We start from the raw sequence: 15,660 nt of genomic DNA, 5'->3' as shown, positions 1-15,660 counted from the left end.
AGACAATGTTACGACTGATGGACCTTAGTGGGAGCCAAGGTACAACAGTGTTCAGGTCTGCTTTAGAAAGATCAGTGGATACACAAAACCTGCAGGTCAAAACCTGTGTGTTTTCTGAAAGAAGAGCATCCTGAGGTTACTAAATACCAAAAATCAAGGAGCAATATCAGGAAGACACTGAAGTACTTGAGAAAACAGTATTGTTTATTGAGTAGGTCACACTTTTTCTCATACCAGTAGTGCAGGAAAACAGCTGCCAGTACAGCACCCATTTTCCAAGTGCAAGCAGCAACGGCAGTAGATTTTTTTTCCACTGACATGTAAAAATGCATACAGGACATTTAAGTCAGACATTAAATGGAGCAGTATGTGGGTCCCACTGAAAATCTGGTTTCACCTACTGAGACCTGCTGTAAAGAAGTAAAAAATTAATTCATTAATCTGTGTAGGATGATGCAACATTTTAGTCTATTTCCAGTACTCCTTTAAGAAGTGTATCCCACAAGACAGAAAATCCTGTCACATGAATTACCATTCCTCTCGTCACTGGGAAAGATCAGTTGCAATCTGAGACCAGCTGAGACCAGTTGCACCCATTTATTACTCTAGGAATGCCAATATATGAACCCAGTTAATATATTTATTAATTCATTCAGGGCTCCTAGGTCTGAAAATTAAGAGGGAATTAATCTGGGTTTGGAAGAAGTGTCTTAATAGTGCCAATTAATTTTTAAATTGAATTGCATGTTAACAGCTTAACCTTCAGGTCAAGAGGTGCTCAGAGGTCAATTTAATACCCAAGTCAATGGGACAGTTGGTATAAAGAAGTACTACTCAATCTAATAACCACAGAACCCATCTCCATCCATAACAATATTGGTTTTGTACAACTTTATGGCTAAGATGATGTGGTTCAATGAACTGTTATGCCATAAGAGACTTGGGTCTGGTTGACTCTGCCCCTAACATTATCACACAGAATCACTGAATTGCTGAGGTTGGTTGGACAAAACCTCCGGAGATCATCTAGTCCATGCTCAGAGCAGGGTCAAGTAGAGCAGGTGGTTCAGGGCTGAGTCCTGTCGGGTTTTAAGTACTTGCAAAGATGGAGACTTCACTGCCTCTCTGCACAACCTGTTCTAGTGTTCATACACCCTCAACACCTGTTGTATGCCTAGAAAGTAATCCTGGAGCTGTGATCCTGCCTGCTTTTACCCATATTACTTATGACATCTGGATTATAACCTGTTCAGAGCATAAATCATCTCTTAAGATATAATTGCATAGCACAAAGCCCATGGTGATAGTAGGAGTCCTTTGATAAATGCAAGTAACAGTATCTGCCTAGATCATTCAATTTGAAGGCTAAAGCGAAAACAAGACTCATCCTAAATCAATCTACATCACAATGACTTAGGGAAGTAATTTGATTCTTTTTAAACTTCTTTCTAATGACAGTAGTTATTTCCCTATTCCTCTCGACCCTATTAAAAAACTAATTTTAAAATCTCAGCGTACGTGTTAGTCTTTTTATTTACCTGATGATATGTTCATGCTTATTCCGCTACCTCATTATTAATTTTGGGGTGAAAAACGGTTGAGGGAAGGACATTGTGTTGCAGCAGCAGAACTGTGGATTGGAGGCACCAATTCATACATCATTAGTTGAAAGGGACAAAAGAACAAGTGTTACTGTCTTCTGATACAGCAACCCAGACCTTGGCTATGACAAGAAAGAACAAGACTGGCAAATAAAGAATCCTTATGAGAACAAAATACCATCATGGTATGAAGGTTATAAAAGCTCCAACATTACTTAGGTAGAAAGCAAGCAACATGCTTGTCCTCGATTGAAGTATCTCAGCTTAATTAAGTAATCTGCAGAAAAATTCCAAAATAATCTAATTGTTCATGCAGTGTTTCTTTTTTATGTGTGCTTCAACTACACAGTTAGTAAGAACCTTTTTCTCTTTGAATAGTGATAAAAAATTCAACACCTATGCCAGTCTAACAAACACAGTATTTCTTTCATTTCCACCTATCATAAAACAAGGCAAAAGTATCTTTTCCTCCCAGCACAAGCAAATACATTTCCAAAGACAAAATCAGAATGCTTGACTTTTCAAACTTGTAAGATCTATTTTCATATTGTATGTGTTCAACACAAATCTCTCAGTTGAATGTAGTAAGAACTAAATTGCGCCTATCTTGCTTCGTGAGGCTGGGGCACACTTCTTTCTTCAAATTCAGTGTGAGTGCCTATCTTGAGAATTTTCCCCAGAATAAGCTGGGGTTCTGTGATTGAGCCTCAAATGATCCTGGAGACTGGACTTGACCTATAATTTACAGGAGCAAAAAACTTTATTTGAAATCTTGATTAATCTTCTGTCTTCAAATCATTAGCTTTAGGTCATTGTATCAGCTGAAGCTTCTCTTTTCTGGAAAAGTCATCCGAGAACAGACCTTCAGCATTGGTGACCTGGCACTACAGTGCAGTCCTATTCTGTGAGCTTGATGGAGGCACCTGTGCAGAAATGTTCTTACCGAGCCTCATGTACAACCATCAGCATGACTGAGCATGAAGCCATATTCTGACAATAATGCCAAAATTGCACAATAACATAATTCATCATCCTTGAATGCACTTTTGTTTACCATCCTAATTCCAAAGCAAAGCTCGTTACCTGCTTTTAAGCATGCGTGCAGCAATTCCATAAACAAAATTTAATAAAATGTCAGTGATGAGGTTTTATAAAGATGCTATGCATATGCATGGTGGCACAAACACCTTTATGTCACATCATCTGGAGCACACACACTGGGTGTAGAGCAGAAGAGGTTACTAGCCTCTAAGTTTATCCTAGTATACAAGTTTTTGGTGTATTTATGTATCACTCTGGAATGAAGCCCTGGTAATTCAAAAACACTTGCCACTACCCTCAGCGTGGTGATATTTTTACTTAAACATTCATCTGTCACTAGGTAATCTTCGAATACGACCAGCTTTTGGAAGCATTCTGGATGTTTTTGGAGTTGTGAAAAGCATCCACAGCAGGGAGTCCAGACTAGCTGGATCCTGGTCCTCAGCACCCTCTGACCAGGCCCTGTCCCTCCAGCTGTCATGGGGCAGCACAAGTCAGCAACTCTGCGGAATTTAAAAACTTGGTAGAGCAATGGAAATAAGATATCAGCCTCACCCAACTAAGTTCTTTAAAGCTTCAGGCTTACTAAGGTAAGAAAGTTGAGAATTTGGCCACTTCAGTGCTTTGGCACCACTCGCACTGAAGCGCTAAACTGAGGTGTAAGTCTTTCGTACAATTTTTGCTCATGCTTGGCCTCTAGGCAGTGACAAGTACTGCGTGAGCTTGTGCAGGTTTTATGTTAGAGCCATTTTCTCTAATCTCGTCACTGCACCATGCTTTAATATTTATGGAAATGTATCTACAAAACATGTAACCTTTTATAAATTTCCATGGTGATGTCTGCGTGAAAATACGCTACCTCTAACTTCAGGGGTATTTGTTAATTTTCATGGCAAAAAAGTCTTTCCAATCACATTAAGGGCAAGAATTTTGACATGGAAAGGTGGTTCCTCTCAAAGAGATGAGAGAGGTGTGCAAATAAGGTTCTGAATGGACATGCTGTCACAATTGTATGTGGAACATGAACAATACATCCCTAGAATAATATGATTTCATTTTATCTTTTATAAGTTCATAAAATATTAATCTTCTTTCCCTGCTATGCTTTGAGATCAATGTCAGCGGCACTGTTAGTTCGTATGACACATAAAATGAAACTGATTATAGACATGAAAGAGGAAAGTCTTATTTCAGTCTAATCCAAGGGAAATTAAAATGCAACAAGGAAAAAAGAATTGAGAGAATGCATCTTTTGTAGTTTGTTAATCTAAGGTATCATCATATAAGAGCAGTACCTAAATTTTTATAGATATCTTGATGGTGAGATAAATCACTGAATACTAAATATAATGGGAAATGAAGATACTAGATATTTAAATCCAATGAAAGATACTACAGTGCAGTGATATCCCAGTGCTATCCAGTGAGGCTTACCGGATAATTTCAGGTAGTGAGTGCACAAACCAGTGCCAATGCAGTGGAGAAGTCATCACTGCAAACCCAGGCAGCTATCTGGCTGCTTCATTTAATGTTTTTCAGAATCCCAGCCACCACGGCCCCGTGTGCTGCGAGGACCTCAGCAGCAGTAATTCACTGTGCAAGCCTCACACTTCTCTTTCCATTTGCAGTAACAGATATTTGTAGGTTTGCTATCTTTCTAGTGTCAGGCCAAATGTAAAGGATTATTTTCCAATAGGGTATTCTGCGCAGTTTTGTTTCTGTCTTATTCCGTCTCCTAGTATGGGTATTTACTGGGGCGCAATTTAAACTTCCATTTCTGTGGAAAGAGGCCATAATTTGTTTATTTTAATGGCTCTTACCAAATTTATTTTGACAGCCCGTCTCCCAGAACTTTGTCCCTGGGGAAGTTTTTGACCTCCAACAAGTTTCCTATATCTCACCTTAATCAATTCGTGAGCAGCCAGCAAGAGCAGCACAGGAAGTATATAATACCGAGCTTTGATAAGATAAGAGAGAAAGGAAACTGGAAAAGATTACATTTAAATCAAACACCAATACAGAGATGATCAGGAGAAAACAAAATGTGTCCTGCAATCTTACAAACTCATTGTAAAAGATAGTATTTAGATTAATTCCTCTCTTTAATTTTTCCTTCACTCCCAAAGACTGTGTTTGTTTTTCTGTATAGGCATGAAGACTATTTTCTTCACATACAGAAGTGATCAGATTTGCCCTCTGCAAGAGCTATTGCCACAACAGAAATCCTCTAATGGGTTGAGAAAGCTCAGTATTTCCCATTACTTTCCATTCTAACTAGACATACATTTTTCAAAGTTTTGAAGTCTACAATTAAATAAAAGATTATTTTGAAGCACTGATGGCCAAAACGATGGAAGGTTTTGGTCTAAGACTTTAAAAAAAAAAAAAAAAAGAAAAACCACACAAAAATTCTTCTTTGGCTTTGTAGTACAATAAAACATGTATTTTTTTATTAAAACTTTCAGAATGTGGAGGACTTTGGAAAAGACATTTTAGATAAATAGCCTGAGGTTTAAGCCTTTCTGAAGCAAAAGTTCTCAAAATCTGAAGCCAGGAAATTGGAAAAGATTATATTAGTAATAACACTAGGTTCATACTGGTAAAACTAGACTCATAGAAGTCATGAGTGGCAGCAGTGAATGTTCTAACAAACTTTTAGTGACCTTTTGGTGAAATATGCAACTGCAAAGGCTAGGAATTTGCAATTTTTATCCAAAGGAAGAAAGGACTTAGAATCTTCTCAGAATTCCAAGGAAAGCATTTAAAACTCCAAGTAGAAGGCAGTGAAATCAGCTAAGACAATCTGGAGCACCACTGGTGAGAAGATTAGCTATTACAACCTTCTCAGGCAACTGAGGGCATAGGCAAAATATTTGTGAATTTGGATTTAAACATCTGAATTCTGCCCAAGTCCTAGATGAGCATACGTCCTGTGGTGCAGCGAGGCTGTAGTGTTGAGAAGCCTCATGCAGGAGTTAAGACTTTCGGGTAGCTGACCTGCTAAATAGAAAACTATGAGGGAAAATGGAAATTATGCCCATACTAAAATGGAAAAAATAAAGAGATGGCATTGTCATGTAGTTAGCATCTAGTCACATAGGATGCATGTGCCAAAGAAGGAGGAAATTTAATGTCTCCTGAGTTCAAGTCCAATGTTACAAACACAATTACAAGGTAAAGAACTCAATTCCTGCATAAATAATTGCAGGTAATGGGTGTATTTTTCCCCTTTGACGCAAGTGATACATCAGTTTCTATTTGACGAATTCACTTATCCAAAAAAGTGCCATACTGAAAACACAAATGGAACTCAGTTACTTTTTTACCGAATCTGTAGTGTTACAGTAGGAAGAATTACTTTCCAGCAACAAAATACATTTATTTACTGAAGTCTCAGACTTCATCTTACTCATGTGCTCAACTTTACTCCCAAAAGCACAGTGACTCAATGGTTCCTCTGTTTACAGGCTCAGATTTAAAGGAATAAGAAAAGACATTTGTGTTGTATTTGTTAAACGTGTTTCATTATGTGCTGTTGTTACTTCTACGCACAGGAAATCCCTTGTGTTAGATACCCTTACATTCACACTGAGGATCAGTTCATGCCCTCCTGGGATGAAACCCAACAGAAGGGACTAACAGAAAGATCTTGGCAAGTCACAAAGTCCTTTTCAGGCTCTTCAGGGGTCAGGCAGAAACTGCAGACTCGCCACCCCCACCCCACCCCCCAGCGACATGCTGGGACACTTGCTCTGTCAGAGACAAGGATAATCTTATTTTACAGTTATCCCTCTATTACTGTATAAACAAACACAGTTAATCTGAAAGAGTGTAGCTGCTGCAAAAGGACCTTAGATGAGGTTTAATTTCCTCAAGATATATTTTCAAATAGAACACCAAAGCAAACTATGCATTTCCATTCGTGGCATTACTGCTCTAGAACCCAAGAAGATAAACCAGTGCCAATACAATGGCAAGACTTTATCCATACACAGCCAACCCAAAACTCTAAAAACTTATGCCCCCTGTAAGAGAACGTTGCAGAGAAAAACTGTATCCCTCAGCCACCCTTTTATTACAACGTCCTTTACTCTATCCTGATCTTAACAGGTATGACCTGCCGTTCTGCTCACCAACTTTTGTTCATCTCTAAACCTGAAAATTGCCATACTTTCCTAGTACAAAGATCAACTAACATGCAGCTCTGTTCTGGGAAAACTGCTAAGGCTCCTTCCATCTACCCCCCACCTCTCTGCCAAATTGCGGATGCCTGCGCTGGGGTCTGGCTCACACTGCTGCCCACCTTCAGAAAGCAAAGTTAACACCACTTCCACCAGCCCCACATGGTATTATTTTAGATGAATACAACTATCTAAAACAGTTAGAAATTAAGAGTTCATTCAGCTTGATTTGTTCACAACGCATGTTAAATCAGAAATGCTTTGACTGTAGGCCCTTTAAAATGGGAGTCTGCACCACCACTTATTTAGCAAGGCATCTATGTATTACCTAGTGATAATGTCATATGACTTGAAATGGTAATGAGCACTTCAAAAATGCGAATCAATAAATTATCGGAGACTCCTAAGAAATAGGTAAATAACACCCACAGGATTCCATTCTCCCATCTCCTAGAAATATTTCAGATATTTCCTGACATGCTTCTTAAAAGCTGTGTTTTTGGCAGATGCCCTAGTGCTGTACAGATATTCTCGTGAACATGGGAGTTATTTAGAAATTTACTTTTAATTATCAGAGGAATCAACAACTGCAATACTATACTAGAAGCATGACTATAAACTCTAAATTAAGAAATGACGACCACCCTACTAGAATGGGCTGTAGTAGAACAGAGAGCTCAGCAAAGAGGCAACCGTGGAAACGTTTGGGAAACTGAAGGGTAACAAGATGTTGTGCCTTGCAATTCCTGGGTTTAGTTATTCGCTTCCTACCCCACTTCTGAACTAAAAAGCAAAACTCTCTTGCTGTCTTTCCAAGTGTCTTAGCCCATTTCTGCCCAGACCAGAGACCCTGCTGCTAGTGGCAGCAGGACACTACTGCTGATGGTCTATGGAAAAGGAGACTGTTACTGTAATTCTTGCCCCACCAGTGAAAACTTCTTAGTACCTTCCAAAGTAGGTTTCCAATTCCTCTGCCATCTTCAGCCATCTGTGCTTGTGGATCTCTTATTTCCAGTTTTGTGGGGTATTGGTTTAGTGGTTTTTTTATTGTTCAATCCCACCTCTGAGAAGCCCCTCACTTACAAAGCTTTGCAGCACTGGCCAGGCCCACATAGAGTAGCAGGTGAAATGACTTGCAGGATACAGACTTCAGTAAATTTCTCATTGCTTTCTCCCCCCCTGCATGTGTCTATTGCACCTCTGAGCCCACGGAGATGTTAAACAAGTAATTCTGGGAGGACATGAACTGAAGAACTTTGGTTTCCCACAGACTTATACTGAGGCTGATAATGAGCTGTAATTGAAACTTTTCTCATTACCAAGACATTTATATGGTCTCTCAACCATGTGAATCACCATTTAATAAGAGGCAAGTTCATGTTACAGCCTTTGGGACATTTACAGGATCTCTCAGCCCTACCAGCTGCCTATTTTCATGAAATAGCTTAATTATATTTGAGATAGATTTGGGTGAAACTGCCCAACAGCTTCAAAAGTTATTGGAGAAGTAAAGGAGACACAGCCAAGCATGATCACATAAAGGCCTGTTTCCATAGGAACCTAGAGGGAAAACAGCAATACAATTTGTGAAAAATTTCATTGCAGAGTCACTTTTATTGAAATTTTAAAAATATCTGAGCAGCTTTAAATCACGTGCTGTAACACACACGAAATCTCTCCCGCCTTCCCCCATCCAGCACCCTGTCTGCAGACCCTGGCCTTCGCACAGCCCACTCCCCCATATCCCACAGGCACAAAAGCGATGCCTCTTGAAGTCCGGAGGTTGCTCTGCCTGCATTTTGTCAAGCTCCCCTTCAGACGGAAACTATTTTTTTAGGCAAGGCAGGCTTCTGAGGAAGGCATGCCAACTGCTACACTCCGCTGCTCACACACGTTAGGCACACGACAGGAGGAATCACAGGGCTGGCCCCCAGGAGGGGCAGGTCACAGTGTCACCCGCGGAGCCAGGGACCCCACAGCCCGGCCCGCGCGGGGCACCGGGGCCTGCAGGCATTGCGCTTTGGCCACGACAGTCACTTGGGGTTTAAGGCCAAGGAGCAGCCAGCAACCGAGTGAGCATCTGGCAGGTGATGGTAAGTAGGTTTTCTAGAAAAACCTGCCAGCCCCGCCCTGTTACACCCCCTCAGGTGCAGCGCCCGCCTGAGCCATCTGCCCGAGGTGGCTGCAGCAACCAGCACGGAGAGCTGCGCCCCTGCCCCGCGCAATGAACTGCAGCGGGCGACCTCCGAACGGGGCACCGCGCTGCCAGCGCCCATCACGCGGAGATCCTCCCTCGCAATCAGCGGCTGTCGCTTGTTCTCCTGGCCGCAACTCGAAGCTCGCCAGCCGCTGGGGCCTTCCCTGCCGTGGGCAGAACTACTGGGCCACCGCATCCCCCCTCCTCTTCACCTCGGCCGGCCTGCGGAGCTCCAGCAGCAGGACACCGAGGGCTGCAGCCGGCGTGCGCCCGGGGGCTGCGGTGGGGCAGGGGGCTCAGCGGCCCGGAGCAGGGGGAGGCCGGCCGCCGAGCGCCTGAGGCAGCCGGGGAGCCGGCGTCGGACGGCCGGGGCTGCCCGCGCCATCTTGCCCCCAGGCGCCCCCTCTCGGCCGGGGCCGGGACGGGGGTCGCGGGTGTCCTCGGCTGCCCGCCGGGCGCCTCCACCGCCCCGGCCCGGGCCGCTCTCCGCCTTCTGCCGGCCGTGCCAGGCAGCCTCTCTCTCGGCCTTCACTACCGGGTCAGGCGAGGCGGGAGCGGCGAGGCAGCGCCCGCCTCGCTCCGGCACCGACAGCGACAGCCCTCCTCCTCCTCCTCGCCATCCTCCTCCTCCCCCTCCTCCCCCCGCCGCGGCCGTCCCTCCCTCCCTCCCTCCCGCCCGCCCTCCCCGCTGCCAGTTTCTCTACAACTAGTACATCCAGGCACAGGCAGGGTCCCGGCCGCTGCGGCTGCCATGGATATCAGCTAAAGCCGGCCGGAGAGGGCAGAGAGGCGCTCCCCGACCCAGCTGCCGAGCCCCGCGGGGCCGCCGCGCCCTCCCTCCCGCCGGCCGGCAGCAGCCGCCGCCGCTCCCCGCCCGCCCCCAGCCTGCCCCGGAGGAGCCCGGCTGCCCCGGGGAGGGGGGGGAAGAGAGGGAGGGAGGGAAGAAGCACGGCGTACAGGGAGGGAGTCGGGCAGAGCATCCCCACGGCAATGTCCAAGGGCTTGAAGAAGAAAAGCCACTGGACGAGCCGAGTCCACGAGATTGTGATCGTGAGGAACCCGGAGGGGCAGCTGGGCTTCGAGCTGAAGGGGGGCGCCGAGAACGGGCAGTTCCCCTACCTGGGGGAGGTGAAGCCCGGCAAGGTGGCCTATGAGGGCGGCAGCAAGTTAGTGCCGGAGGAGCTCCTGCTGGAGGTGAACGAGACCCCCGTGGCCGGGCTTACCATCAGGGATGTGCTGGCCGTGATCAAGCACTGCAAGGACCCCATCCGGCTCAAGTGCGTCAAGCAAGGTAAGGCGGGGACGGGCGCCCCCCTCCGCCCCCCCCCCCCCCCCTCCGCCCCCCCCCCCCCCCAGGGGGCTGGGGCCTGTGTTGGGGGAGTGGGGGGCAGCAACTTTGTTGCTGCAGTTTGACTTTCCCCCCCTCCCCGCCGGAGCCGCCCCCTGCCCGCCGGCGGGGGGAGGATGCGAGCGGCGCTGCGCGGTACCCGCAGCCGGGCGAATTAAATGTGCGTCAGTGACAGCGCTTCGCCATGCGGCGGGAGGGGCGGGGGGGGCCGCGCCGCCGGGCAGCACCCCCGGCACCCCCGGCACCCCCCGGCCGCCTCCCGCCGCGCCGACCCCGGCCGCCTCTCCGGCGGCTGCTGCTGTCGCTGCCGGGGGACCGGGGGGGGCGGCCGGGCACGGCTGCGGAGCGGGGCTTGCCCTTGGTTGTGCTTCGCTCCGGGCGCCGCGGCTTGGGGACGGGGGCTTGCCGCTGCGCGCCCGGCCCCCGCGGGCGGTGAGGGCGGCTGTAGCAGTGCGTAAGTGTCATTAGCGGAAAAGTCATTCATTTGATCCCTGCTGACAACGATCGCTAATCCTAGGGAAACGGGGAGCTGAGGAGAAGCGGGAGGGAGAGGCAGGAAGAAACTTTTGGGAGAGGACGGGCTACTTTTGCCTCTCCTCTGTTCCTCGTTTGTTTTTCCAGCACCGTAATAGGTACAGTGCGTTTCCAGGAAAGCCAGCGGAGACGCCACGGATGCCGTTTACATGTCTGTTTGTGTCCTCTGTAAACTGCTGAGCTGGGCTGCCTGCAGCAGAAAGGCTTTCTGCTACCCTCCCCCCCCCCCCCCCCCCCCCGCCTTTCTGAAGCGAGGAGCGGTGGGCTGCGCCGGGGAGCCGGGCCCCGGGTGCCCCTCGGGCACGGAGGTGCCGGGCGCCCAGGGCTGAAGCACGGCTCCCCGCCGGGCAGCATCGGCCCCGGGAAACCTGGGTATTTCTGCCCGGTGAGGGTGTTAGGTGCCGTGCATCAGCGGTGCTTCTGCTCTGGAACTACAGCCGGCAGCTCAGAGGGCACGGAGGAGAGTTCCTCTGGCATTTGGTATAATTCTGTAATTGACCTGCCTGATTGTAACTGGCGGCTTACTGTTTCAAGTGTCATTCGTGCTACTTCTGGATGCTCGAAGGGTATTGCCAGTTGTTAGTTTGTCCTGACACGCGAGAATCAGTAGACAGAGTTTGACTTTCACACAGGCCTTCAGAATGTACTTTACGATGCTGTCAGTTATCTACATGAGGTCAAACCTCGAAATGCTGATATGATCGGGGATTTTTCTATTTGTCCTTTTGGGTAAGTTGTGCAATACGTTGTAGATTGAATCTGGATAGCCAGGCAATGCAGGGAGACACAATACTTTGTGATAAGTGAAGATTAGAAAGGAGTGTAATGGATTCTGTCTTGCAGTATAGTGTCATCTCTGGGCAGCCAAACTCCAGGAAACCTGCTCTGTAGTTTCTTTATTTTTATTCATAATTCTAGTGTGAGTGGTCTTACTGTGACAGGATTCAAAAAGAAGCAGCAGTGGAAGCGTCAAGAAGATAAGGGTACGTTGTTTGTTAAGCTATTTAAATTTTTATTTATTTTTTCCCCCCAGAAATCCTATAGATGCTTTACAGTAATGCCAGTTTCAGGTTATGTTCATTTACTATGTGAGACAGTCTCTGTCCCACCTCGACAATGTTTTTCTAATGTATCTCTTTAAGTCAAAGCAATCACCGGTGATTCATTAATGTGTGCGCCCTTAATAAGGATATCTGTCATGTGTGAATTAGGGACGTTAGTCAGGCTTTTAGTCTGTGGATTACTGCAGGTTTCTTGAATGAGACAGAGAGGATGAATTCTAAATTCTGCCTAGTTTATATCTCTCTGAGGAGTTTCACTTCAGTATGTTAACACACTACACTTTTGATGCTCAAAAGATCCTCAAAGCACTGGTCAGATGACTGCTTTTTTGGAAGGGACAGTTCTGCATAGATTCTTGGACTCAGAGAGTCTTCCTGGCTGGAATGATCTTTCTTGTGCTGTGGCATCCTTTACTTCTCCAAAGGGAGAGGCCACCTGCATCCAATTTCCTTTTTTTACAAAAAAGTCAATGGTTTGTGTATTTTATCACCTGACTAATCCTTCAGTGTAATTCAGTCTAATCTCTGCACCCCTTGGTTACAAAGCACAGACAGCAGGCATCTACGTTACAGTAACAGATTACTATTCCCTAACAGTACTTTGCAGCAGTGTGTAGGAGAGAAAAAGCTGGGCAATAAAATCTTTCTATGTTTTTGTAACTTTTGTTCTCTTTTTAATTGTAAAACACCTTTAGTGGGCTGGAACAAGGTTAATGACTCCATTATCATTGTTTCCGCATAATTTATCAATGATAACTCTGTAAATTAGAATAGCATGACCTTGAATGCACCATGTGACTGTAGTTGCTTCTTCAGTGCTGCCTAGGAATGAAGTCAGAGAGAATTGTGGAGGTAGGACACGACTATTTATAATTCGATGCTGAAGAGACTCTGAGTATTTCTCTTGTTTGAAAGTTTTGATAACTCAGCAGTGAAAATTCACTTGTAGATTAAATCAGGGAATGGCTGATTCAGTTTACAGGAATTAGCTTAGCTTTTTTGAAGTACAGAAAATAAAGGTGCTTTCATGATTTTCCGTTACATTGTGCTTGATTAAACACCCTCCTCTTTGCAATAATGAAATACTTCATCTTTTATCATGTTGCAAGGTAAAATATTTATTTTTAAAAAGTCCAATGGAATATTGCTGTTTTATGTAAGCTGAACGTCTTAAGCTAAAAATACTAACTTTGGAAAAAAAAATCATACAATGTGGGAGTTGCTGTATATTATCAGGAGGGGTAATCATGAGAATCTAATTAGCAGTTCCACAATATGATCTGACGTAGAACTGTCCTAAGTATGACACCCAATAAATGAGGATTTCATGCAGGAAATTATTGCCTGGTTTTGCATGGGGAGAAAAGATTGTAAGAAGCTATTATTATTACTACTACTACTATTATTATGTTGATCTGAATTGTAAGAGTTCACAGAGAATGGAGACTGTTTCCTGTTTGGGGTTTTTTTGTTAGTTTTGTTGTTGTTTGTTTTTGTTTTTTTTTTTTTGTGAGCCACTTAACTGTGCTACTGTTGGCAGAATCCGAGAGAATCTCTTGAAACACATAGGGTGAAATCTTGGCCCAGATGAAGTCAATGGCAAAGCTGGCCTTGATGTCAAATGAAGAAGGCAGGATTTCCTCTGTAAAGTCCTATGCTTTTTTGAATATATACCCTTTCCATGGGAGAACTTTGTAAAGCAGTCAAAGTACTTGGGCATATTTGTAAATGTTATGCATTGTGACCTTCACTCTGGTGAAGAAAGAAGCCTGACTGTTTCTGAGAGAAATACTTCTGAATTTCACATGTGATTGTTTTTACATGCAGAACGGTTTAGATTAAGTACTATCATCTTCCCACAGATGCACAGATGCGTAGTTGTAAAAAGTAGCGATGTGTTAAGGAAAGGCATCCTAATTTGGATAAGCAGTCACACGGGGAAGAGTCATGTGAGGAGCAATGTTGTCTGCAGTTCCACTCTCTGTTCATCACTGCTGTCTCAGATCCACACTATCTTTCTGCAGTAATTCCCATCAGTAGGTGATGATGTGCAGGGCCATGATGTGCACAGACTCCAGTACAGCTTTGCTTTTAGTTTGAAGGGTTGCAGGAACATCCCACTCAGTCATACTGCATAAACCAGGATCTTTATTCTTTTCATAGAGTTATAAACTTCCACAGATGCCCTCTGCAGAATCCCAATGAACAGTATGAAAACATGGATTTCAGAACTCAGGAGCGCTGCAGCGGATTTTGTCCTGCTGCCTGACACACTTCTTCCTCCAGGAAAATGATTTGGACATACTAAGTAACCAGGTCATCTGACTAACTGAGCAATTTAATTTACTTTTGGAAGTATTTAGTGGTATGACCATATGAAATATGAATAACATTGATACTTTATATTGACACTTTCTAATGTCACTGATTGGACTCTTAAGTCATCTGACTTTGAACTTCAACCCACGATGCTTTAGTTCCTTATGCAAAAAGGCAATTAGTACAGTAATGTAAGGAGAGACTTAAAACCAGATTTACTTTCTGAGTCTAATCATTTAGTGGACAGTAAGCATACGCTATAATGTTTTGCCGACTATAGATGGACTTGGGCATATCTGCAAGTGCTTTCCCAGTCAGGAGAAGATTTGGACCCTTGTTAGGATGGATACAAGAGTCACCAAGTATGGGCAGACTGCAGGCCTGCATCCTCTGCATCCTATTCCTGGTAGTGGAGACAGTGGTTTCCCAGCCAAGAGTAAAAGGGCAGGACAGGCCTGTCCTGGCACCCAGTGATTTGTGGCTCAGGGTTTTAGTAGCCTTCTAGTGGGTTTGTTGTTGGTTGGTTTTTTTTCCTTAATGAGTTCATCCATGAGTTTTGCAATTAAAAACCTAGCTTGCAGTTAACTTTTTTTCTTTAAAAATCTGTGACAAGCCTTTCAACAGAGAAGTACAGGAATGTGTTGGTTTTCCACAGTTTTTCCCTGCACACGTAAATACCATGTCAGCTAGTTAAAATGTTACCATTTTCATACGGACTTTTTCATACACATATTCTTATGATAGTTATATTTTAAGAAATTTCTTTGGTTATTTAAGTTCATCAATAATTCTCTTCTACGTTCATTGAAATACACTGTGCACAGATGTCTTTTTGTGGTTTTTCTTCCTGGGTATCATTATATACTATCTTCTAAGATGTGGATGTTGGATAAAATTTTCTTCACCAATATAAAGAACAATATTTTACAGTAGGAAGCTGCATGATTTTCCTGAACAAAAAAAATATCACAAGGGTCTTGCAAAAACCAAACCCAAAGAATTATGAAAACCTGCGTGGTTGCACTTGTGGTATGTAATGAAAAGATGGTCTTTGACAATCAATTGTACTTCAGACCTACTCCTTTTTCCTAACTTGTGCTCCTTAGAATCTTACCAACTCTAGAAATTAAATTCAGAGTTCTCTTTTTTGCCATTACTTTATGTCATTCATATGCTTGTCCATCTTAATTTAAAGACCATTGAAGCTGACTTCTGACTCATGTAGCTAGTGATTTATTCTTCAGCTCTTCCAGAGAGATTGTGATGTTTCACGTCAGGAACTCTGTGTGTTCACTGGCAGTAGAATTATATTAATCAGTCTTATTCCTTCTCTGGGAATTACAAATGTGCCATTAAAGGACGGGGCCATGACTTTGTT

At 44.5% G+C, this 15,660-nt stretch overlaps 1 protein-coding gene across 11 annotated transcripts in view; it reads left to right on the top strand.

Annotated features, from left to right (window-relative positions):
• Positions 1–9,716: 9,716 nt before the first annotated feature.
• MAGI2 (membrane associated guanylate kinase, WW and PDZ domain containing 2) overlaps positions 9,717–15,660 on the top strand; it is a 755,552-nt gene continuing 749,608 nt past the window's right edge. For all 11 annotated transcript variants that reach the window (XM_056340978.1, XM_056340976.1, XM_056340974.1 and 8 more), the window contains exon 1: positions 9,717–10,311. In XM_056340978.1, the coding sequence (XP_056196953.1) occupies positions 10,011–10,311 (301 nt within the window). In that variant the 5' untranslated portion in view covers positions 9,717–10,010. The remainder of the gene's footprint in view (positions 10,312–15,660) is intronic.

Source organism: Falco biarmicus, chromosome 5, assembly GCF_023638135.1.
Source record: "Falco biarmicus isolate bFalBia1 chromosome 5, bFalBia1.pri, whole genome shotgun sequence".
NCBI lineage: Eukaryota > Metazoa > Chordata > Aves > Falconiformes > Falconidae > Falco > Falco biarmicus.
This window is presented reverse-complemented; position numbering and strand designations above follow the sequence as displayed.